A 25,112-nucleotide genomic window follows, 5' to 3' on the forward strand; every position below is an offset into this window, starting at 1 on the left:
AGATGTAATCACGGATGTGGGTTCCAGTACACTGTTGTACAGGAGAACAGCTCTGGCGGCAGAGCTCTCCGCCATGAATCCAGAAGAACAGATTGTAACGTGGCTTATTTCACTAGGAGTCTTAAATTCCCCTAAGAAAATAGTGGATGATCCAGAGGGGTTCCTGAAAACCTCTCTGAAAGATGGAACTGTGCTTTGCAAACTCATTAATCGGCTTCTTCCGGGATCTGCAGAAAAGGTAATGCTTTCTGATGTATTTTGCTGTGTTGAGACAGCCCTGCTCAATGAAACCCTGCCCTGGGCATTCTGAGCCCTAGCTGCTCTGGTGAGAGGAGCACAGAGCTTCAGAGAGAGATGTTTTACATTTAAGTTTCTAATTGAGAGCCAAGTATGATTGTAGCTTTGGTTCCTTGATTTTGTTTCTACATCCAGAAAAAAACCCTGCAAGGTTGCTGTTAATTCACTTACCCATGTTCAGTCAGTGGCAGGAAATACTTGGCCTACCAGAGATCAGAATAGCTTGATTTTTAATAGAAGGATTTGCAGTGTGTCAGTATTTACATCAATATAATTAACTACAACTGTAAATATAGTCAGTCTTTCAAAACTCTTACTGCAAAATGCTTTGTTAGTCAGTAAATGCACTGGAGAAGCAGATTGGAACAGGAATAAGCAAATAACCCTTGCATTTGTGCCATTTGGTCTGTCCCAAGACCAGCAAATCCATTGGTACTGAAACCATGTGAATGCCTCCTGTTACAGTTTGACAAGGCATGTATTCACAGTCCAGAAGTGTGTAAGAATCTGAAGGAGAAAAAAAAAGGGAAGGAGTCCAATGAGAGATAGGAACTGGCAACACAGAAGCGAAGCTTTTAAAAAAGCAACTACACAACGGGTTCTCCACCCCATAAAAAAGGAGCCTTTCATTATGCAGAAATCAGTTTTGCTAGCTCCTTATCTTTTTCTTGTGGTGGTTTGGGGCAGCATGTTGTTAAAGGTCATCAATTTCCCACTGTCAGTTAGGGCACTGTCATATGCTGGCATTCAAAACAAGATGCCGACAGTTTCTGTGTGTGCATCACTTCCTCCAGTGGCTTTCTTCCTGCTTCAACAGCTTGCCTGCCACCCCCACCCGCCCCCTGAAGAAGCTTCCCTAATTCAGTATAAAAGGCACATGTCAATATTCATGCAGGCCTTCTCAGTACAGGCAATGCAATGAGATCAGTGGATTTTCTTTCTTTAGTTTTGCCTGGAGCCTAAAAATGAAGCTGATTGCATCAGTAATATTCAAGAGTTCTTGAAAGGCTGCGCACTTCTGAAAGTGGAGGTAAGTCAACTTAGATCCTTTCTTTTATTGTAACATGCCAGTTTGATCAGCATTCTCAAAGGAAGCCAGATATCAGAGGGAAAAAGTTGGTATCTTTTGTATTAATAACACAAATCAGAGCATGGATGATTCAATATTCAGTCTGGGTAATTTGGAAACAGTGTATTAACTGTGAGCTTGACAGATTCTCATCTTTTGAGACAAAGCATGTAGCAATAACAGATCTGTCTAAAAAGACTTAACCTAGACCTGTTCATAATTTTTTTTTTCATTATTAGAAGGAATTGCACATTTTAGCCCTGCTTTAATGGGAAGGTGAAGTATTCTTAATACTGCACTATTTTTTCATCCCCTGCAACTGTTGTGTAAGATTCTGCAAAACATATTAAATTGTTCCTTACACAAAAAAACCCCAAAAACAACCTAATGAAGTCAAAAGATACCTTTCTTGTGGCTGTTCCTGATCCTATCTCTGTAGATTCTTATGCTTAACCATAGCTCATATTTGCAAGATCAGTCTAAATGAATCACTTCAGAATTCAATTAATTTTGCCATCAAATTTGTTACTATCTAAAGACTTTTGTGTTACACTTAAATTCCTACAGTAAAAAGAAACCAAAAACCTGTAACTATCTTGTTTGAAATATGCTCAAGATTGTGAAAAAAAATTTTCTGAAGATGAGAAAGCAGGGACAGAATCCTTGGGCATTATACAGAATATTCATGCACCACAGTGAGAAAAGTCCAACCCACAATAGCTCTGTTTCTGCATTTTTTCCTTTGAAGGTCTAAACAAGAAAAGGGCCTTTCTACTCTTTAGAGCTTTTTAGCTAAGCAGCATGAAAATGTGCTCATTCCAGAACTGTCTCCCCGGTCCTTTGTTGCCCAGTGATGCATTTCTTGGAGCCTGCTGCAGCAGCACAGTCTTAAGAACATTTATATATATATATAGAGAGAGAGATTTATAATCCCTGAAGGCCTATTGCATCAGAAATCACTTGTTGCTAGTCTTCTGGTACTGACCATGTGATTTCCTCCATTTTTCTGAGTTTTGTTTTCTATTTGTAAACTAATAATAAAATGGTTGTGATGGAAGGTATTCTTAAAAATGGGAATCTTAAACAGCTGAAAGGCAGGACAGGAGAACAGTCCTCGTCTGTTGTGCAATGCCATCTCAAAGCTTTGAAGCTCATTCTGCAATATTGCAGTCACACTCCACAATTTTCAGATACTCAGAACAGGTAACATGGTGTGTCCATCTCTAGGTGTTCCTCTGATCCTCCATGTGCCTTTTCTTCCTTGGCCTTAATAAAGTTAAGATTTCTGGCTTTTTTTTCCTTCTGATTTATAACCCACTTCATCTTTGAAATATTCTGAGCCTTCCGTAGCTTCCTTTATGCTCATGTGTGTCTCTCTTGTTTGCTGTGAGAGGAGACCTCAAAAGCTGGATAAAAACTTGAGCCTCTCTAGCTCGAGTTTAAATTTTGCAGTGAAATGACAACAATTTCTTCTTGGTTTTTTTTTTTTCTTTTCCAAAATATTGTCATTTTATAACACCAAGACATGAATTTTACTTCTTCTTAGTTCCTCTGTAGCCTCGTGTAGAAGAAGGCTCAAGGTAGGACAGCTGAGATGGTGGGCAAGACATGGCACAGGCGGAGTGCTTATGCTTCCTTCCGTCTCTTTTCCCATGTTGCCAGCTTTTCTGAGTCCTCTCAGGCAAAGCCTCTGCCATCTGTTCTTTCTAAAAGCCGCTCTGTTTGGAACATCTTGACAAGGAGACTCTAAGCAACATTCCTACCAGTGATCCTCCCTCAAGCCTGACCCCCAGTTTGCCTTGGAAAGGGCCATTGCCCTTTAGGAAGGGGTTTACTCTGTCTCATTTACTCTGGAAGCGTGTCTGGAGCATCAGAACAGGCAGAGAACCTTCTGCTTCTAAGATCTATCAGCATTTAAGTTGCAGTGATCAGGTATTAGGTAAAAGGAAGATGAGCACAGAATAGGGTTCTGTTCTGCCTCAGCAACATACCCTGAGGAAAGAGTAACATCACGAAAGGTCTGGGCTTAGTACATTTTAATTCTGTGAGAGCCATCCTGCTACTTACCCAGACCATGGATATGAAAATCAAACCCCAGAGAGTGGTTCTCTCAAATTCTGCCCTTCCCCAAATGCCACAGTGAACTCTTGCTTCTTAGATGTGATGTACCCTAGAGCTGGACCTGAGCCACCTCTGTCTTGAGACCGACAAGGGTATGTTAAGGTCAAATATTCTGTTCCTGTTGCAGATGTGAACAAAAGAGGGTATTTTGAGGAAAATGAGAATTCACAACTTCTTTTCTGGATGCTGACTTGTACAAAAGGGCCTCACCCTGGGGAATCTTAAACATGACATTAGCATGCCATCGTGGCATCCCTTGGCTTCATTGTACTCTGCCTTCCATTTGCTTTTGTCATGGGTGTTTGTGCAGCTGCCATGTAATACACCACTTCACTGGACATTGCCAGCATGCAGGAAAGTGGTCAGTGTGGAAGGCAGGGTTTCCAGCAGCTTTTGGTGGAAACTCAAGTCCCACCTCCCACTGAACAGACACTTCTTGCCAGTCTTTCCCAGCAGGAGGGAATGCATAGAGGTTACTCTTTCAGAACTACACATACGCACTTTCCTCCTACCCTTTGTTGTCCTGGTAAGTCAGGAAGTGGAAGAAAGGCACAGTGAGGCAAACAGCAACTTCTCTTGTTTACAGGTGCAGTGAAACCTTTGGACATAGGGGTAGAAGGACACTGACCTTCCTGCTATGAGCTGGCTCCATTAAGATGAAGCCATTCTGCAGGCTGGAGGTGTGAGCTGGAAGAATCCACCTCATGGCAGAGTATAAATAACAAAACTGTTCCTTAGCTTCAGCCCAGGACTGAAGCCTGAAATCTTTTGCTCTTTCATGTATGTTAGTCCTAAAAGAGATGGCAAGTGGGGGAATCACCCCATGCTTCTAACCAGGCAAGAGTTTTAATGAGGTGAAATAATGAGACTGTGTCCTAAACTTTCCAGCAGCTTTTCAGTGCTAGAATTTGATCCAGGTTATAAGAATATCAGTCAGCCCAGCTCTGCTGAGGCAAAGGACTAGTCAAAAAACATGGACACTTCACTGGAGCTTAGGTGTCCTTAGAGGATTCTTTCATGGTTTGGACGGAGGAACAGTGCAGAAATCCTAAATGTGCTTCATTCACACTGTGGCTTCAGCATCTGAGCTGTGTTTCTGACTCAAGAGCTGGTCCAGTGAGTGAGCGCTGCTAAGGTAACACCAGCTGGATGCTGGTGGGTTGAGCTGGAAAGTGGACAACAAAGAGTTTTGTCCTGATGGCGAGGTGCAGTCTAGTGTAGAAAAGACAGGGAAGAGATCATGACTATAGAGGAAAATCATGGAAGGCTCCTGGCCTACCTTGTTTTTGAGGACAAAAATGGGAACTCTGATTTTGCTGTTGACACCAGTGTGCATATAACAACAGTAGATCAATAGCTAAGCACCATTTGCTAGTGAAGAAGAAGAAGACCTTTATTCAGTAGCCGCATTTTATTGTTATTAACTACAAAACTTCTGACAAGGTCTGTATTTTGTGAACTAAGAACAGTATATGCAAGATAAATCAATAGCTGGATTAACCTGGCTGTCCAGAACAATCGTAGAATATGCAGAGGACAATTACCATCACGGGCAGCACAGAGGTTATTTGTGCTATTGGAGGTGCCTGCAACCTCCGACAAACTACCTGGATTGAAGGTGTGGGAGAGCAGGTGAGAGATCATCACCCTTTTAGCTCCCCAGCCATGCACTCCCAAAACCTGCTCTGCTTTGGCTTCACTCCAAAGTGACATTACCTCTCCTAGCTGGATAACATCAGGAAATGCTATCCAGCTAGGAAATAACAAGAGCTCAGAAGAGCTCCTGCCCAGCACCAACCAGCACAAGCACTGGAGAATAGGTCCGTCTGCAGTTAGAGTGACCCAGTGTACCAGAGACCCCTGGCTCCAGGTGTGTGGCATGTCCCTGCATGGGGCTGGGACAGCTGGGCTTCACCCTGGATATCAGTGCAGCGCTGCATCCCCGTCCACACTGCAGGCCTGCTGGTGTGCTGAAGTATCTGAGGATTTTCTTGTTCCCTGTAGGAGAATGTTCTCCAAACAGATGGGCAGAGCCAGTAGAGCATGCAGGCAGTCTCACTGCCTCAACTGAACTGTGCCCCATCTATGGGCCCTCTTGCAGTGTTTCTCTTCACAGTGGTGCAAACCTGCTGCAATTACTGTTCCAATAGTGTGGGTGTTCCTTTTCTGTTCTATCCTTTCCTGTCCTTTCAATTTTTTCCTTTCCCCTTCCCTTTCCTTTCCCTGTCCCTTTCCCCTAATTCACTTTTTCCCTTTCCCTCCTCCCTTTCCCCTTCCCCTCCCTGATTTACTTTTCCTCCTCCCCTTTCCCTTTCTTTCCTCCTCCCTCCCCCCCACCTCCGGCCTTTCTCTTCTTCCCTTTCCCATCTCTTTGCGCTTTGCTATCCCGTTCGTGCTCCTCCGGGTGTTTCCCGGTGCCTCCGGCCCGCGGCCGGCGGAGGGAGCTGCGGCCGCACGGCCGCGCCGCGTCCCGCAGCGAGCGGCGGGGCGGAGCGGGGCGGCGGCGCCGCCTGTCACTTCCCCTTCCCTTCTCTTCCCTTCTCCGCGCCGCGATCCGGCTCCGGGTCAGAGCCGCAGCGGCCGCTCCGCAGCACCGCTCGCGCTGCCGCCATGCCCCGGGGCTGCGCGCCCGCCCGCCCGCCGCCGTGAGTACCGAGCGCCTCCGTGGCCCGGGGTCCCCGCGCGTGTCCCAGCCGCTCAGCAGGGCTGTCTCCGCCAGCTCCCGCGGGTGTCCCCGCCGAAGGGGGTGAGGGCACCGCGGCGCCCGAGCAGAGCCCCCGGAGACGGAGCGGCGCTTGTGCTCCGCGGGGGCGGCCGAGCTCCCGCCGCCCGCCCGGTCTGTCTCGCCGGTGCTGGCGGAGCTGCGGCCGCGCCGCCGCTCCCGCTGGAGGCAGAGGCGGGTCCGGCGGGAGCAGCCGGGGCAGCGAGCGCCCGAAGCGCCGCATCGCTGGGGGACAGGCGGCTCTCGCCCCTGGCCTCGGGTTTGGAGGGGTCGCGGCCGCGCCGGGCTTCGGGCTTGGCACCCAGCTGGGGGCTGTCCAACTGTGGACAGCTCGGGCTTGAAACGCAGCCCGGCTTTCCCTAACTTTTCTGTGCTTCCCGTCGCGGGACTGGGATTTTGGGGGCTGATAACTTGCTAGCCGCGCCCGGGTTTGGTCTCCTGTTCTCGTCCTTCCCGAAGAGCCGGGTGCTCCGGTCGCGAAGCGCCGGCTCCTGCTCATCCCCTCGCTGCCTGTGGCGGAGGCTGGCGGTGCGGCAGTGCAGAGCTGCTCTTGCCCGGTGCGATGCTTGACGGAAACAGCCAGAGTGTTTTACCGAGGAGAGCTGCAGCCTGTGATTCTGAAGTCAGAATAGCGTTTTAATGGAGATCCTCAGATGACAGGTGTAGATTTAAATGGGGTTTTAGTGACATCCACCTGATCTTCCATGTGTTAGAAGTGAAAAAGCCTTTTCTGCCTCTATTTATCTTCTAGCTGCAGCTTGTCTTTTAGCTATGAATGGAATTATCAATGAATTGTGCTGGAAAAAGTAAATTTTAGTTCATAAATGAGGGCTTTTTTTGTATGAGGAATTTATTCTGGAACAAGCTACAGAGTATATTTATTTACATTACAGTAGCTGACCCCACATAGCCACTGTTCCACAGTAGCTGTTCCAGAAAATTTCCTCATGAAGAAGTTCTAGATGTTATTACTTGCTTTTGGACTAGAATTTTTTGCATATCTTTCTTCCTACCACTTTGATCTGGACTTTGTCAGTCTGATGACTCTGAGCTTACAGCATTATTCTCTGCATTGAAGGATTTGGGATGTATTTTTTCTATTTTGCTCCTTAGGGAAAAAAAAAGTGTTAATTCAAGGCAGGACTTAATTTTTCTGGAATTACTTAAGTGGAAGAAAAAGGATACGGATGAAAAAATGACACACCAGAGAGATGCATGCAAACAACCCAGCCTGGCTGCTGACTTTCCTCTTGTCCCATTCTGCAGCAGCTGCCAACGGGGTCAGCGCGCGCTGGGCTCTCTGTTACCGTCTCCCTTTCCACGGAGATGGGAGCGTCGCTGCTTAGGGCTGAAGGCTGTGCTTGCATGGTGCTGCCTGTGACTGCAGGGCAGGAAAACTGGCTCCGTGCTGCAGCTGGCAGAGGGCATGGGACTTGCATGGTCCAAAGGAGCAAACCCGAGTGAGTGCAGGTGATAGATCAGCTCAGAAACAGCCCAAGGTAGGTGGGTATGTCCCTGGAATGTGCAGAGCAATAAATGCGATCGGAGCTGTGGAGCTACAGGATTAAATATTTGTAATGACAGCAAACTGTCCCTATGCTAACCATGGATTAAATTTCTTTAGGGTAGAACATGTCTTCTATTATTGAGTAGCTGAGTCAGTCTGCAAACATATTCCTAATAAAGAGCAGCCTTCATACTGTCCGTGTTGGACTTTGGTGCTGCTCTGGTGTGTCTGTTTAAGAGGAGGAGATGCCACAAGCATCCAGGGCTGTGAGAGAGGACAGTCCCCTTCCTATTTGAAATATGCCAAGCGTACTCAAGGAGCTCTGTGTGGAATGCAAGAAAGGGCTGTTTTAAAGGGCAGTCCTAGCCTAAAGGTAATTCAGACTTGTGTCCTTATTAAGCAAGATACACTCATTAGTGTGTTGGAAGTGTTTGTAATTAGATAGTGTCTGCCAGGAGAGCGTTAAAATAATCTTTCCTGTTCATTGGATTTGTGTATCTGTGGTCTCGATCTGCAAGAAATCATGTATTTGGGGATTAGCAGATGGTGCCATGGTGGTACCAAGAGGGACTTTTTGTAACTCTTATCTTTGCTTCATTAATGGTAAGATTTGTACAGTCTGTATGAAGTTGAGAGTGTTTTTCAGGTGTTTGAGGGGGTTGAAGTGTTTTGGAAACTCAAACTGCCTTCACTGTTCTGGTGGTGATTTCTGAAGAGTACAAGGTTCAGGTTTTTAGTCATGGAAAATAAGCCCTTGCTAACCATGTATTTCTGTTTCACCATTGAGGATTAGCAGCACCAAATTCTTTAGGGTGAATTTTTTTAATATAAGATAACTGGTTTTGTCTTCCTGTAAAAAAGTGTAAATAAACTATATATTGCAATAGCAGAAAATTCCATGTGTGTTAATTTCTGCTGTGGAAAATGTGTGTGTTTATACATAGATCTGTACGTACAGCCTCAATCTCTTCGGCTCTCGGTAACAAAAATAGGAACAAAATCTTTTTTTCCCTCAAGGCCAGCAATAACCTTCTTGGTGATTTTCAGAGCAGTCTCTGCTCTGCAGACAGCACTGATTCCTTCCCTGTTCCGAGCCTTATGCTGCAAATGCTTCTGGGCTCCCCTGCTATTCCCATGCTGCCTGCCAGTGGTGCCCCAGGAATTCTCTGGCTGTAAAGGAAATGGAACTTGTCAGCCCTGAATGATCACCCTTTCCCTGCAGAGACACGGGGGCTGCCCAATCACCACTGTCACCCTCCAGCACCATGGGCGGCTCCAGCACCCACTGTGAGATGTTTTGGGCTCGACTGACTGAGTTCATCTTTCACAGGTGTTTGATCCACATGATTTATACACTGGAGATCAGTTCTCCAAGGTCCTGAGCACATTAACAGCTGTAAATAAGGCTACTGAAGGTAAGAAAAAAGGGGTTCTTCTGTTGTCCTTTCAAACTATTTCTTGTGTGTATGAAGGGCTGGTTTTTAATTTTTGTTAATTCCTACTTTATGGTGATTTCTGGAGGTTTGTCAAATTGTGCTGCTAGCACTGATGGCGGGATTGACATTTCAGGCTTCTGCCAACTCTGGGTTAAAATGTGATGTTTCAGAGTTGTTGTATGAACTCTGCAGACCTCAATTATCACTTTACACTGAGGGACCTCTGCTCAGTTTTGAGCATTAAGAATTAAGGGGCCTCAAAGTAGGTCAGCATAAGTGATCCTCAATGTAAATGAGCATGCACCTCCCAAAATGCAAACATCATATTTTAAAAGAGTTGTGTTTTAATGCAAACATCATATTTTAAAAGAGTTGTGTTTTAAAGCTGAAGAGAAAACAGCTTCATCTGCATAATACCTTTCCTGAATGTCAAATTAAATGTTGTTGCTAGCTGCTCAGTCGATTGTATTGATGCTTTTCTCTCTCTCCTCTCCCTGGCTCCGTGGAGTAGGCTCCTGGATCTGAGAAGCAAGCTGATGGCTTGTCCTGTATCCCTGGGAGCAGGAGTAGGCTGCTGAAGCAAAACAAATCACCTTACCCTGATTCCTTCCCAGACATGTAGCTGTTCCCTACAGATTGCTTTAAAATGATATTCAGTAGCATAGTCTGTGAAAGGAGAAGTTCAGCGGGGATGGGGGTAATGGCACTGTGGTGCTCTGGGGAGGGATGAGGGGATCAGAGTCTCTTTTCTGAGATGAGGAGGCACAGGTCTGCCTGGTGCTGGGAGGAGTTCACAGCTTCTTGTCATAGAGGTATGTTAGACAGACTCCTGCACACCCACCAAAGTCCAGCACCGGGAGAAGAGTTCCATTTCCCGCTTGTGGGTTACATTTGAGATGGTGTAAAGGAGGAAATTTCAAAATGAAAACTCATTCCTTTCTCTCATGGGAAGGCTTTTCTTTTAGCTTACTGCATTATGCCTATATATTATATAAACTGGTGTGTTGTTTATTGTGCATATATCATACATTGACATATATAATCATATATGTCTAATAATAATATATAATGTATAATAATAATAGTATATATTTGTTAACCTCCTCCCACCCCCTATGATTTGTACTTACATATGTGTGCGTGTGTCTGTGTGTACAATGCTGCTCTGAAGAAATTCAGGTTCTGAGGATGCTGTTCTGCAGCCAGGACTCAGCTCTGGTGGCAGCTCACTCTGTAGAAGTTTGGGAATGGGAACGTGGCCTCAGGCAGCCTCAGCACCTCCTCAGTTACCAACAGCGCCCACTGACCCTGTGTAGAAGCTCTTGCAGTTCAGTGTGATGGGGGATATAAAATGTAGGTTATGGGTAGGTAAAATGACTGGGAGCAGCCTCTGCAAATGCTGCTGTTATGATTGATATTTGCTTCATTAATCTGAAAGCAAAAGGAGAGAGAAACTCTCTTGCCTCTGTCCTTGCCTGTTGCTGCACTGGAGGGGTGTGATGGGGTGTGTGCTGGCAGGGTGGCAAGGCTGCAGTGCCATTTTCACATCTGTCCCTTTATTTATGGCCCAAGCTCCATACTTCCAGCCACTCATGTGCCAGCTCAGCCCGGGACAGGGCTTTGCTGGGAAATAGTTCCTGTCATATTTTACTGGCGGGGCCGTAGAGAAGCAGGGATCCTCTTGATTCCATGGCAAACATCTGTTTGAACATATGCTTTCTGCATTAAAATGGTAAAAAGTGCAATGCCTGCGATATAATTAGCTGCTCAGGCAGAGAGCACCCTTGGGAAAAGTACAGGGTAAAATAAATATATGTCTCAAACATTTACTTTTTGGTTGCTTAGTCAAATTCCCGAGGAGCCTGTGTCCTACAAACTGCCCCTGCAGGTGGTCCAGTTTGTCTGTTTTGCCAGAGGCCGCAGGCTGAGCAGAGCATCTGGGTAAGCCTGGTAGCAGCTACTGCAGCTGATGCTGTCACCAAGGCTCTGACCTGCCTGCACATCCCAGCACCCGCTGCACTGCTGCATCCCAGCACCCTGCGTGGAGGCAGAGGGAAGTAGGTGTCAGCTGAGGAAAGGTTGTGGGAATGTATTTCTGAGGATCCATTTGAAGTCCAGTCCTTGTGTCTTCCTTTGTCTTCGTGGATCTTTCTGTATAAATAACTTGAGGCATCATTTTGTAGTGGATATACTTGTAGTTCAGCAGCTGTCCATCAAAACACAGCAATACAGATAAGCATCAAAAAAGCATCATGATGCTTTTTGTCTGCAAGAGAGGGCAGAGGAGGAAAACCAGCTGTGCTGGATCAGACAAGGCTCATCTGCCAAAAATAGTGTAGGAATGTGAGCAGAAAACCCAGCTATTTTAACCATAGTTTAAGCAACATATGGCAGCAGTGTTCCGTGCTGGACCAGGCATAAAATAGGACACTGTCATGATGCGATATAAATTATACACTTTCCTGCCAAACTGTCAAAGGCAGTTTTACATTTGTTTCTAGGTTGCTGCAGATATTTATAAAAGCTTTGGAAGATTGGGAGGGGCAGGGAGAGTCATAAAATCCACAGTAATGGAGTAATTTCCGTGGGACTGTGGCTGATGACTTGAATAAGTGAAGTCTGGACTCAGGATTTATGCCCTTCCTTTCAGAAGGAATCAAGGGAAGAATATCTCACACTGGCAGCCAGCCACACCCCTGGCCTGTGAGTCACTAAGAGCAGCCAAAACCACTCTACTCAAATATCAGGATGCTTCAGAGAGAAAAACACACTCTGTTGGCCAAATGGGTTTTACATGGGGAGGGGTTTTGCCATTTCCACAGCCCAGAAAGCTGGGAATTCACCATGCAATTTTCAGGCAGTTGTGTAATGAGCAGGACAAGAGAGAAAACTGACTCACTGACAGCACACAAGGTTTACCAGGGATGTTGTCCATCTCTGGAGCATGGACTGACCAGATGGTGTGTGAGTATGGCATGGCTGGGCTTTGTAAGGCAGCAGCCTCTGGCAGCCATAGCCAAGGACCTGGTCCCCACTGTGCAAGGGTTAGGAGAGAGACAAAGCAAGTCTCTTCCCCAAGAGCTCACAGTTTGTGTTGTTCCAGGTCCAGTCTAAGGAAGAGATATTTTCCTATTGAAATAAAAATCCTCTGAGGAGAATAAAAGCCCAGCTGAGTTCCTGTAACTCCTACCAAACTTCCCCTTCAGAATGAGTTTTCCATGCTGACATTCAGACTGGAGGAGAATGGAGGAAAAGCAGCCTTGCAGTTTGTCTTTTCTGATTTCTGCACACGTTTTATGGCTGTATCACCCTCTCCTCTTGCCATGTTTTCAAGGCAGAATTCCAAACGTGGTCCATGGACTTGCACACCCAGCACAGGGATTCCTGCAGACTGCTCTGTTCTGCTTTCGAGGTCCATGGAGACGTGTGGTCCCCACTGCAGGTGGAAACCTGCAACACTGGAATGCAGAAAGGTCCTAAAATCTGAAGAGAAGCTACAAGACTAATCTTAAAAATCCCTCATGTTTACTGAAATGATATCTCCTGTTGTGTCTTTTCACCACCATGGAACACACAAAGGAGGTGATCTGAGTGGTGTCCCACAGTGTGGTATGGGGTAGAGTAGCAGTGAAGCACTGGGAATTACTGGGTGGCTTGTATCCCATGTTTTTACACCTCTGCAGCATCCAGCAGGATTCTGGGGTTCAGCATGCCAGATTCTGCCAGAGCTGGAACTGCTCTTAGCAACAAGAGCAGCTACTGACTCAGTCTCTGCACAGTTAGGACCAGGAAACTTTTTACCCTCTGGCAATTTTTTTGGTATTAATATAGAAACAAATCACTAATTACAAAAACAGATGTGTCAGAGCAGCAGCATTGCCTCCAGCATCAGGTGGGGAGAAAAACAAGCCTAGAGACTGGTTTGCAAAGCAAGGAGCTCTGAGTGTGAAGGAGGCAGCTCCAGGAGCTGCTGGGATGATCTGAGCCTTTCGGTGAGCAGTTCATCTCCTGGGGATGACACTCCTGTCCTTCCTCGGCATGGCTTGAATCCCTCTTTCACATGACTGATGGCAACGGTCCATGAACAGCAATCAAAATAGTGCCTAGCCTCTTTCAGCTGGATAATGAACCCAGAAGGACTCCTCTAAATAGAGGAGCGATTGTGTTGACCAGCTGTTCAGCATTCCTCCCTGCTCAGTGTGGATAGCCCACACTGCAGCTGCAGAGGTGACCTAAGAGCACTTGCTGGAGAGCTAAGCTTTGACGCACCTTCAGCAGTATTTACTTTGATCCCAGAAACACCCCCAGTGGGAAACCACAGTACTGAGTACTTTTCTACTTTTCTACAGTTTTAAGGGGGATTTCAAAGAAATACAGCAGTTGGATGTGTGGCTGCAAAGCTGGCACAACCCAGGAGTGCCTTGAGATGCAATTCAACTTCTTCCATGATGGAAGCGTTATCCCAGCCCAGAAAACCACCCTCACTGCTGGCTGAGAGCAGCCATGCTGCAAATGCCATGCACTTGCTGTCTTGCTCTCATAGATGCTCTTTGAACTGTTGTGACCTGTTCCTGTTCTCTTTACAGGCTCCTTGCTTTGCTGTGATGTGGAGGGATGGTGGACAGCTGAGTAACACTCAGATGTTGTTTTGTTTCCCCAGATCAGCTGTCAAAAGGGCCATGTTCACATCTGTCCTCTCTTAACTCCACGGCTGGAGACCCCCAGAGTGACTCCACCAGCACAGCTTCCCAGTCAGCAAGGGTGTTACGGAGGCAGTCCAAGCCTGTGGTACCCTTTATTTAACGTGTAATCATGGGTTTGGTGGCCCTGGGGGGAGGTTGTGATTGGTGCCTCTGGGTTAACACCAGAGGTTGTTCTCCCCTGATCTCCATCATGGGTTTGCTGTCTCAGTTGGAGGGAGTCCTGCAGCTTCTCCAAACTGCAGTGTTTCTCTGTGTGACATGAGAAGAGTGATTCTTATCTGCCACCCATTGCACTGGAAAACTAAATTAATGCTTGGGAGGGACCTTGTGGTCCTCTGAAGGCAGTGTTTACACAGCAGCAACATATTATTGGTTGTTATACAGAGCAATACTGAGAAAACAGCTGTCACAACAGAGAAGAACAATGGCTTGTCCTAGTTGTTTCTGGGGTTTTTTGACTATTTACTGATGTTTTTCCACATTTCTTCCCTTAGGAGATGACTGAGAATGGCAGTCACCAGCTGGTGGTAAAGGCCAGGTTCAATTTTAAGCAGACCAATGAAGATGAACTCTCTGTTAACAAAGGAGACATTATTTATGTCACTCGAGTTGAAGAAGGGGGCTGGTGGGAAGGCACCTTGAATGGAAAAACAGGCTGGTTCCCAAGCAACTACGTCAGAGAAATCAAATCTACTGGTAAGCAAATTGCTTTCAAGGGCTGATTGAATGACAGTGGCATAATGCAGTGAGGACCCTCATGCCTTTGGGAAATTGCTGCTATTTATTAAGGACCGTTTGTGTACTTCAGGCAGCTGGGCTAATGGAAGGATGAACGGAAGGGTAAAGTGCAGTGTTTCGGATTAATTGCTTGAGAGCTGCTTCACCTTCTTCCCACCACATTGTGCGTTTCTCTTGCTTCCCCCAAGCCCCAGCAGCATGTAAGCAGGGATATTGTCAGAGGATGAGGACAGAGATGGATGTGAGTCCCCTTTGTCCTGGAGAGCTGTCAGTGTCTGAGATCAGAACTAGCTTTTTGTTAGAGACCTTGGTCAGGCAATGTATTTGTGCTTGATCCTGGCTTTTCAGGCGTCAGTGGGATGGATGCTCACCATCACGATGTGGAATCTGACAAAAACTGCATGGCCACAGGGCGTTGTCAATGTTTTGGTCCAATAGTGATGGTTGATTTCACAGAGTACATTTTTCCCCAGATGTTTCTGCTGCAATGTTGAGAGAGGAAGAGAGAGGGGATGATCTGCCTGATGACATCTGCCTTTACTGAGCTTTGTCTTGAGTGTCCTGAACATTTTCTGTGATGTGTTTGTACCCAGACGTAGGGTGGTGAGGATGTGAAGCCCCTGCCCAACTGCCCTGCGGCATTACACATCCATTCAGACAGCTCACCCCTGTCCAGGCCTTTCTGTGAAATTAAACCCTTTTTTTGCAAAATGCAACTTAACTCCTTAGTGCACTTTGAGCACTTACCATAGACAGAGACCAGTTGTGTTCTTGATGCTGGTTCTGTGGCTCAGGATTGGCTCTAGCCTCAAACGCTGAGATGCCAGCAGGGGTCTGCAAAGTAGCTGCAACATGTGCAGCCCCTGTTAGACATCCTTTCTTCTACTCTTGCAAAAATGAAGCAAAGGAGGAGAAAAAAATTCACAATATAGTGCTCAGAATTAGGTCAGTTTTTATTTTATTCTAAATGAAAAAAATCATCTCATCTCCCTCTGGGAAATGATGTCTGAGCTGGAGCAGGAAGTTGTAGCAGGGATTGAAGGCTTGTCTGGCACAACTCAGGAATCGCTAATTAACTCAGTGAAGGTAGAAAAGAGATGTTTTAAACAAAGGAGAGCAAACTTGAGTCCTGAAGGGAAAATCAGATGTGGGAGCTGCATGATGTGACAATACCTCACTGAAGTTAAGGGCCAGTCTCCCATAGATCGTGATGGAAGAGCCCATGAGATTTTTCTGTCTGCAGAGCTTTTCCCTCCAGATCCTCTCTCAGCACCATTTGATGTGACAGGAGGGTCATTGCCCTGGTGTGTGCATGCTCAGGAGATGTGTGTGTATTGCAGGTGAGGAGTGAGGGACCGTCATTATCCCTCCCTGCCCCAGGAGTGCTGCTGGAGTTGCAGCTGGCAGGGAGCTGCTTTTCCCACCTCCACAGTGTAAGACCAGACACGCTCTGAATGGAGTTACTTGTTTTTCAGCAGTGTCCATACCTCTGCTGTGTCCTAGGTGTGCCTTTTCGGTAGAAATACTCTGTGATTCTGTGAAATAACTGTGGAGCTGAGCTCTTCTGAGCCTTTAGCTGGAAGTGACAGGAAGCACAACAAGGGTGATATTTAGACAGTACATAAAGAGAATAAATTTATCAATTTCAAGTTTCTGCCCTGCTGTCAGTGTGCAGGTAATTGCCTTGTGTGAGCAATCTCAGGGAGCCAGGAGAGCCTGGCTGTGGCACGTGGCACATTTCAGTGTGTGCAGCGTGGCCAGGGCTGGGGCAGCCTGTCCTGCCTGCCTGTCCCCGTCCACAGGGAGCATGGTGTTGCTGGGAAGGCCGTGCTGCTGGAAGGGAAGGGGCTTCTCTAGGGAAGGAAAATTGGAGCAGGGATTTGTCCATGTGTGTGTGTGTGTGCATATGTAAAGAGCTGGAGGCATCCACAGGGATTTATCAAATGCAGAATGAGAATTGATTTCCAGGGTTTTGTGAGCTTTTCATTTAAATCAACCTTCATTCAGAGAAGGATTTTGCATCACAAGTGGCTGTGGGGATAGGAGGTCAGCATATTGATTGGGGTTGGCTTCAAATGCCTTGTGAATCACCTGCTAAAAAAGATAGTATCTGTCATTTCTGACTGAAGTCCAATTTTAAAACCAAATTTAGTGGGCCAGGTGAAGCAACACTATAGTTCCAAACATTGACAGATACTGGGCTGCTGCCAGGGATTTTGGAGCAAACCTGGATGTTGGTTGGGCAGAGGCTGCACAAAGCTTCTGGTGTGACTCGCTTGGCCACTGTCAGTGTCGTGCATGCCACTGGTTTTAATCTAGTTTTTTTTGAAATGGGGAAACAAACCCTGCAATTAAAGTTTTGTGGTCAGAGGGGTGAAGTTATATTTGCTGGATGTAATGTGGCAGTGTCTTTTCCTGATGGAATAATGAGAGCTGTGCACTGTAATTTATTCATGGATTTTTTTTTGTACAGATAAACCACTCTCTCCCAAAGCATTGAAAGGGCTAGAAAACACTCAGATGACAAAGAATTATTACCCTGTGGTAAGTTTTAAAGTTCTGATCATACATTTTAATAAGTACCATGTTATTAATCTTCTGAAGTAGCTCCTTCCCTTAAAAATCATTGATGCAATTTTAACAACTGGGGATGTGACTCTGTGTTTAAATGCAGCTGTTTCCATTCCCTTTATTCAAGGCCATTGACACAATAAACCACAAATGGAAGTGGCTGCAAGGTGTCAAAAGTAGAGACTTGAAGCAGACAACTGAGATAATTAAGGAGAGGTTGCAGCTTTCAGATCAATGCTAGGGGAGAAGACACAGTATTTCCTGTTGATAAAGATAGGGAGATAATGTCATGGTGTAAGCAAGCAAAATCAGGGCTCTGGCCGCTTTCTTGGGTTTGGCTGGAGATGTTACACCCCATGGTGCTTGTCCTAGGCCTCTGCCAGCAGCTGCCGCAGCTCATGGCCTGGCTTTGTAACTGGGCTTGGCTTTGAGATGCCTCAGGTGAGCATCGCTGGCTCTCAGTGCTGGAGCTGAATCCTGATCATCAGTATGTCTGAATATATATCAAGCAAAGCAAAGCAGAAGCAGTATGTCCAGGGAGCTGAAATCACCTCCACTGTCTCCAGAGCTTATCAACACTGAGAAACTGGAGTGCTGACTGGGAGGTGCAGGCACTGTGTTTGTCTGCTGTGCAGCCAGAGACAAACCAGCTGCTGAGATGGATTAACAGCACCAAATCCAGATCATTACATCCCTGAAGTGGCAAATGAGGTGTGCCCTGCTTAATCTGCCGCAGAAGCCATCCTTGGTGCAGCCTTTAACACCTGCGTTCCAGGCCTCCCCAAGTTTGCAAAGTAAAATCTCAATATTTGACCACCAGGACTTCCCTGAGTGTTCTGGGTTCTGCATTAAGAAATGTAATCTCTGGATTTAAGATACACTTCCATGCTTTGCCAGACTTGGAAGCTGATGTCATGTTCTTTTGACTAGTTTGCTGGAACAAAGATCTTTTCAGCGCTCTGTCTCTCACCCTAGGTGTTGCAAAATATTCTGGAAACAGAACGAGATTATGCAAAGGAACTACAGTCACTTCTGGGAACTTACTTAAGACCCCTCCAGTCTTGTGATAAGTAAGATAAAAGGGCATCTGAGATGGAGAGAACATTGTGGGATCCTTGGGGTGTCATGGACAGAGGGCACGTGTTTAGACATTGTCCGGTCAGGAGAGATGGGAGAGTTGTATTCTAAGGCCTCTGTATTTCAGTCAGTTCTCCCTTCCCAAAATCTTCATGTGGGAAAATTTTTGTGCTCTCAGCCTTGTAGGCCTAAATGAGGGTGTTATGACTCTTAGGATGAGAGAAGCAGGCACATAAGCTTTGGAAGCACCCAACCTCACTCAAGGGGCAAAGAAGCCCCTGCCTGTTGGACCTTCCTCCCATAGGGAAACCCATGGCATGAATCCCTGAAGACAAAACTCTCTGTCTGTGCACACACCTCCCTCCCCAGCTCTGGCTGCAATCCCATCTGTCTGTGTCTATTAGACAGCTAAAGATCTGACAAGATTAGTGGGATTAAGTGATTTAAATCCAATTAAGATAATCCTTGGCAGCAGACTCCTTCTCTAGGAGACTTTGGTCTGTAGTTCACAGACCATGAATTTTGTGTTCTGTCCAATGCTGTATCTGGGGAAGGAGAAATTTTTGTGCCTTTTTGGAAGGTCTGCTGATGAATAAAAATGGGGTGCTCCTGAGAGCAACTTCTCTTTGATGGTGACTGTGATGTGGCTCTTGTAGGCTCAGCACTGGGGACACGGCAGCATTGCTGGGAAACATGGAAGAAATCTCTGCTTTTCAGCAAACACTGAACCAAGCCTTGGAAGAAGTTGCAAAGTAAGTTTGTGTCATAGCACGGCGGTTGTTAAGCTTTTTAACTATAGCTAAAAATAATAGAAAGGCATGTTCATTAATATTTCTCCTGACTGCTGTCTTAGACTTGTTAAATATAGAAGAAAATAACAGGACTGAGGAAAGGTTGCAGGCGGTGCTGTGGCAGGAGGAAAAGTAGAAGGAACTCTGAGATTGCTGGTGTTAAAGCATGTGCTGAATGAGTGTCACTAGAACTGACACAGAAGTCTGCCTAACCCAAAGATGGAGGCACATGCAGGGTGGGAGATCGGGCAGGCATGAAGATGGGAATTGCCAGGGAGCAAAGAGCAGATTATTAGAGGTGATAATTTCCTGCAGGGAAGCTGACAGACATAATTAGCCTTCTCTAATGGCTGAAAAGAGATGGGGTAAGATGGAATATTGAGAATATATTCAGACTGTGGCTTCTTTTCTCCCTGTCTTTTCATATTCATCGGCAGCCCAGAGTGGTAACCCCCCACCCTCACACTGCCCTTAGTTCCAGCACATCCTCTTCCCCATCATCCCAGCTGTAGCTCTGCTGGTGAGACATATCAGGTTGAGTCACAGGTTGTCTGAGGCTGATAATGGGTTGTGATGCTCACTGTCTGCACCACAGGAACCCAGACCCACCTGAGGATCCCCCTCTTCCTCCTGCCCAGATGGCAGGTGAAGATATTTTGCTCAGTGCTGCAGTTATGAGGTGACCTGGGAATGTCCCTGAGCAGTGGGTAGCTCCCTGAGAGTGCTCTAGCTGCAGGGTGCAGATCCAGAGGCTTAACACAGCTGGTGTGTTGGTGTCTGCAGGCTCCCTGAGAACCAGCAGCATGTGGGAGGCTGTTTCATGAACCTGATGCCCCAGTTCCGCTCCCTGTACCTGACGTACTGTGCTAACCACCCTTCAGCAGTGAATGTCCTCACACAGCACAGGTAGGTGATGGAGAAGGAGATTCAGACTCCTTTAAAAAGTTAACTTTTGTTATTAATACTTGGCCTGGCATGGCCGTTGACCTGTGTTGACAATAGGTCAATGCTATTTCCTGCTGCTGGGACTTCGGGCTTTTCAGCAGGGCCTTTCAGCTTCAGCATGAAGACAACTCACACTGCTCGTGTTCAGAGCTGATCTCACAGGTCCTTTTTTGCACAGGGCTCCCACCTTGGGTCAAACAGGCAGCCTCAGCTTTGGCAGTGGCATCTTCTGTGATTTTTACTTGCTAAACAAGCCAAATGCTGTTTCAGGTCTACTGCTCAAGTGCTCACACACTGACAAATGGGAGAGTGTTCCCCTGTGGCACCACGGTGGGGAGCACATCACTGCAGAAGGAGAGTGGTCATCGAGTCACCCGGTTACCCAGTTTATTTACTGAGCTTCTATTCAACCAAATGGTTGATTTTCAGGGTCATTGGTAGAACACATTAATAACTTCTTTCTTCAACATGACCCACATGAGTAGACACTTGAATTTGTGTGATGTCCTGCTCAAGAGTGTGCCATGCCAAGATGCTACAACTGTGTCATCCCTAATATAGGTTAGCTGTCTTCCCTGCAATGATGGGAAAGCCAGATCCAAATGCATAGTGTTTAAGTCTTCCCATTCTGCAATGGGAACTCACGGTGTATTTACTTACCTGCTGAAAACCAGCTTTAATTCAGTGTAACAACATGCCCGGCTCCAGCAAATGACTCATTCCTGTGATTCCTCAGTCTGACCCCTTTTCCTAAATCAACAAAAGAATCAGCTTTGGCAAATGTGCTGACACACAGAAGCCATGTTCTCTGGAGCAATGTACATGCAAACACCTGCATCACAGTTTCCAGCAGGGTCCCAGTGCATTGCTGCAGCCTCCTCCAGCACAACACCAGCCTGTGCATCCCCCTTCCCCTTCTCCCCATCCACCAGATACCTGCCCTTGTGCCACCTTGCTGTGCTGGGGGACCAGCTGCTGGCACCAATGTGCCCCAGAGCTGTGCATTCCAGCACCTGTGGCCACACGACCTCTCCTACATCCTCTCCTGCTTTCCAGAGGAGAAAGGTCTTGCTTGGGTAGAAGCTCCCTGCCTGCTCCATGGAGTGGGTGGGTGGTGCTCAGAGGGGAGTTTGTGCTGCCTTTAAGGAGGCCCAGCTCAGAGCAGAGCCCTGGCCATCAGGAGAGCATGGGTAAAACACAGCCCTCAGCTCTGAGAAACCTCCTTGCTGTGTTTTTTTTTTTTTTTTTTTTTTTTTTGTCTCTTTTTATAGTGATGAGCTGGAGAAGTTCATGGAGAGCCAAGGTGCGGCCAGCCCAGGCATTCTCATCCTGACCACAAGCCTCAGCAAACCCTTCCTGAGGCTGGATAAATACGTGACACTGCTGCAGGAGCTGGAGCGGCACATGGAGGTGGGTGGGCTGCTGGGCAGGCTCTGCCTCTGGATGCTGCAGAGCTGCTCCCTGGGCTCCAAGAGACACCTCTGCCTCTTGGTATTTGAGCATCATGTGGCTAAAAGTACTTACCACATCTCCAGGGAGATGTCCCATGTCCCCCAGACATTATTCACCTTTCAGATTAAAAGTGAGAAACTGGTGGAAGAGTCTGAGGAATGTTGTGGAAGCACATTACCTATTCTTCACTCCAGCCCTTCCTCAAAGATGGGCCATTTCCAGCACGAGTAAAAGCAGAGTCTAGGGACAGGCTACAGTTGCTGTTTATTTGCACAGCCAAGAATAAATCTGTGGTTTTGTTATCATTTGATGAGATTCCTAAGCCTGGCCACTCACTCCTGTGGCTCGCAGGCACATTCCCACCCCTTGCCCCAGGGTTGTGCTCCTGGGTGGGGGCAGATCTGCACAGACATGGATCTGGCCACCAGCACAGACACAGGGGTAGAGAGTGAGCCCCTGGGAGCAGGGAGAGCAGTCAAGGGCACAGAGACTTCCTTGGCAAGAAGCAAGTGTGCTTCAGGACATTTCTTGCCCCAGGGACTGTAGAGATCCCTGCTACTGGAGCTCTGCTACTCACTGCTGGTGCACTCCAGCTGCAGGAAGGCAAAACTCAGGGGTGGTGCAAGGGGCTGGAGAAAACAGAAGTAACAATCTCTTTTTATGCAAGTTTCCTTTTTCTCCTCATCCAGTTTTAATTACCAGTTAATTCAGCACATTTACCCATGACATTTACCCATGACCTACAAGCAAGCCAAAGGATTAAATCTTCTATGCTTGAGCCAGGGATGTTCCTGCATAGGAGAGGGCATGAGAGCCTGCAGGGTGGGCACACTGCAGACCTACCTTTCCCTCTCACCTGGCTGAGCTGAGCTGCAGGGACTGAGCTGAGCCTGGCTGCAGCCACCATGCCCGTGCAGGGATGATGTGCTCTTTGCAGGATTTGCATTGTGCTCTTTGCCTGCTCTTCGCAGGCGGCTCAGCAGTGGGTTTGGGGACACACATGTCACCTATTTGTCTTGGTTTCTAAGCTGAGCGTGGGAGTTTTGTTGCATGAATCAGTAGGCCTGAGGTTTAAGCTGTGATGCTGTGGGAAGAGGATGGCTGTGTTCAGTGTAGATGTACACCACAGCATTCCCTGCACTGCTGCAGAGCTGCTGAGGGGGCAGGTGTGTTCAGGGCAGCCACTCGTCCCACACTGCAGATGAGCAATGCCAGGCTGCAGGGGCAGGTCCATGACAACCTTGACACCTTATGATTTGCTTGGCATGAGGACTTGGTGATGAGGAGCTGGGCCTTAGATCCAGGAGAACATTCTGGGAGAGTACTAGCATACAGCTGGGGTCAGAGATAAGGGGCACCATTCTGCTTTTACCTGGCCCAAGAGCTCTCTGCTTAGACATGCCCTCCCTTAAGGCCAGCGTTGAAGCCCCCTTGATGGTGGTGGGTTTCCACCCTTGATGGGCAGTGGCTGGAATATCTGGCACTGCAATGGAAGTTTCCTTCCTGAAGGTGTGCCCTGCACCCCTGCCTGTTTTCATTGATTTTTCTTTGCAAGTCAGATTTGTTCTAAGTCCAGTCATACCTACTCTTGCTCTGGCCACTTCACATTCATTAAATCGGTATCAGTAAATTGCATAGCTGCCTTTTGCCATGCCATGTTGAAGTGGATGGTGGGGAAGGTACCTGGGAGACTTTTACCTCCTCCTGGATACCATGCTGCCTGTATCCTCAGCCCTGAGCGTACTGGAACAGTGGGTGATGCTCAGGGTGGGTTAACACTCAGGGTGGGTCCTGCTGCTGCTGACGGCTGAGGAATTTGCTCTTCCTTCACTAGGAGGCGCATGCAGATCATGAAGATGTTTTGAAAGCCATCACGTCCTTCAAGTCCCTTGTGGTAGGTGGCAATTCTTAAAATAGAGCCCTCCATTTCAGGTCTGCTTTTCATGAAGAATGAGTCAAGCCTGACATTTGTCTCCCCATTAGGAAAAAAGGTCTTTTGGAATGGAAAAGATGGGTTACAAAGAAACTTCATTTCACATTTCAAGCCTAGAGCTGCTCCTGTGGCTGTGGCAAGTACATGCTGGCTCTATAGTGCCAGAGCAGAGATGGTGGATCTCCAAGTTTCTTTCTCCTCTATTACTGAAAGCCATGTGTGCACCGTGGTGGCAGCAGGGTCCCTTTCATGTCCCGTTGCCTTCAATCTCTAATCATATTCCACCTGAAACTAGACCACTCCTTGCTCATTGAGTGAGAGGTTAGCACAGCTGTGACTGACCCAAGTGCTGGTGCCAACGGGAAATTTTGCTGAGGTTTGCTCCACAGGCATCAGGAGGCTTGGACCACATTTCAGTAATTTGTGGCTCCAGGTGGTAATTTGTGGCCATCGGTGGGGAACAGAGAGAATGGGTGAGTCAGAGACAACAAACCCATTTCTGTGAACTCTGTAGCCTGCACCCCTCAAAGTCCTGCTGCACTGAGATGAAATAGAAGGGGAAAAGCCATCCATATGCACAAAGGTTTTACCTGGAAAAGCTTTTTATGGAAAAAAACTCTAGTCTCTCTTGCTTTGTAGCCACAGAGGACCTTTCACTATAATCACTCCAGATATGGTCCAGCTTCCTTCCTTTAGCATAACAGATGTCACCTGTTTGTGACAAATGCAAGTGTTTAGCAGTGCAGATAAAAGATGGGGAGGAGAAAGTTCATAGAAAACAGGAAAGGGTGATCGTGTTACATTTACTTAGAAACTCAGAACCCTTTCTATTTATTCTGGAAGCTGATAGGGGAATAACTCATTTAAATTACAAGGTGTCATTAATCTTTAGGAAATCTCGTAAGCGCTGGATGGTTTTACTTGAAATGTGTACTTGGGTGATGAGTAATTTAATGTCATTATGGCACAACTAAAGAGGTTCGGTGTGAATTTGAGGTTAGACGGGCAGAGATGCCCCTTGTGATGGGCACGTGGTCCTGTTATAGGACCAGGAAGGCTCCCAAGCAAAGGCAGGGAGGGACCAAGGAGCTGCTGTGAGTCACAGTGGTGCCTCTGCAGAGACTGTGATGAACTCCTGGGGATTTTATTTGGAGTTTTATCCTGGGAACGTTGGATTTGGACACTTGGGGAGCCATCAAAACATACGATAGTTGTAGAACCAGAGTAAACCCCAGTTTGGTTCAAATGTGTGTGGTTTCAATCTAGACCCAGTGCAGCCTCTCTCTTTGCAGAGCTGGATAGTCAGTGAATTGGAAAGGAGGAAAATCTCTGTCACATAAAGGGGTTTGGAAAAACCAAGAAGTTGGTGAAAATAGCCTTGGTTTACCTTTGCAACAATTTGCCCCATTGGCAGAGAGGTCAGTTAAAGAAAGTATTGCTTGGATTTGCAGGACTCTGTTCAGTCAGCCTTGTCCTCTCTTGCTGAGAGCTGATGAGATACTGGTCACTACCTGAAGCTTCTCCAGTCCCCAGGTGCCCAGCACTGGTGCAGTCTTTTCAATAACAGCACTTTCAGAAGATTCTTTTTTGTGCTAATCTACAGCACCACCTAGTCCTGCTTTTGGGTTCCCAGATTTTGGTTGGAAAATATCCACCCATCTGACTTGTTGGGGACCTTGCAGTGCTACAAGTTCAACTCTGCTCTTTGGACAAAACCAGCGAAATCCCTCTAAGCAATAGCAAAATTAGA

General features: G+C 46.9%; 1 protein-coding gene across 5 annotated transcripts in view; it reads left to right on the forward strand.

Annotated features, from left to right (window-relative positions):
- Positions 1-25,112, forward strand: part of ARHGEF6 (Rac/Cdc42 guanine nucleotide exchange factor 6) — a 38,849-nt gene continuing 13,737 nt past the window's right edge. The window contains exons 1-11 of one of the 5 annotated variants that reach the window (XM_014273266.3): positions 1-238; positions 1,244-1,327; positions 9,047-9,131; positions 13,813-13,940; positions 14,350-14,551; positions 17,067-17,137; positions 18,140-18,234; positions 18,898-18,993; positions 19,816-19,938; positions 21,249-21,387; positions 23,264-23,323. In XM_014273266.3, coding sequence (XP_014128741.3) covers positions 74-238; positions 1,244-1,327; positions 9,047-9,131; positions 13,813-13,940; positions 14,350-14,551; positions 17,067-17,137; positions 18,140-18,234; positions 18,898-18,993; positions 19,816-19,938; positions 21,249-21,387; positions 23,264-23,323 — 1,248 coding nt within the window. In that variant the 5' untranslated portion in view covers positions 1-73. Of the gene's footprint in view, positions 239-1,243; positions 1,328-6,000; positions 6,133-9,046; positions 9,132-13,812; positions 13,959-14,349; positions 14,552-17,066; positions 17,138-18,139; positions 18,235-18,897; positions 18,994-19,815; positions 19,939-21,248; positions 21,388-23,263; positions 23,324-25,112 lie in introns of those variants that run through there. The other 4 variants (XM_014273264.3, XM_014273267.3, XM_014273265.3 and 1 more) reach the window with 4 other exon arrangements.

Source organism: Zonotrichia albicollis, chromosome 14 (assembly GCF_047830755.1).
Source record: "Zonotrichia albicollis isolate bZonAlb1 chromosome 14, bZonAlb1.hap1, whole genome shotgun sequence".
In the NCBI taxonomy this organism is placed as follows: Eukaryota; Metazoa; Chordata; class Aves; order Passeriformes; family Passerellidae; genus Zonotrichia; species Zonotrichia albicollis.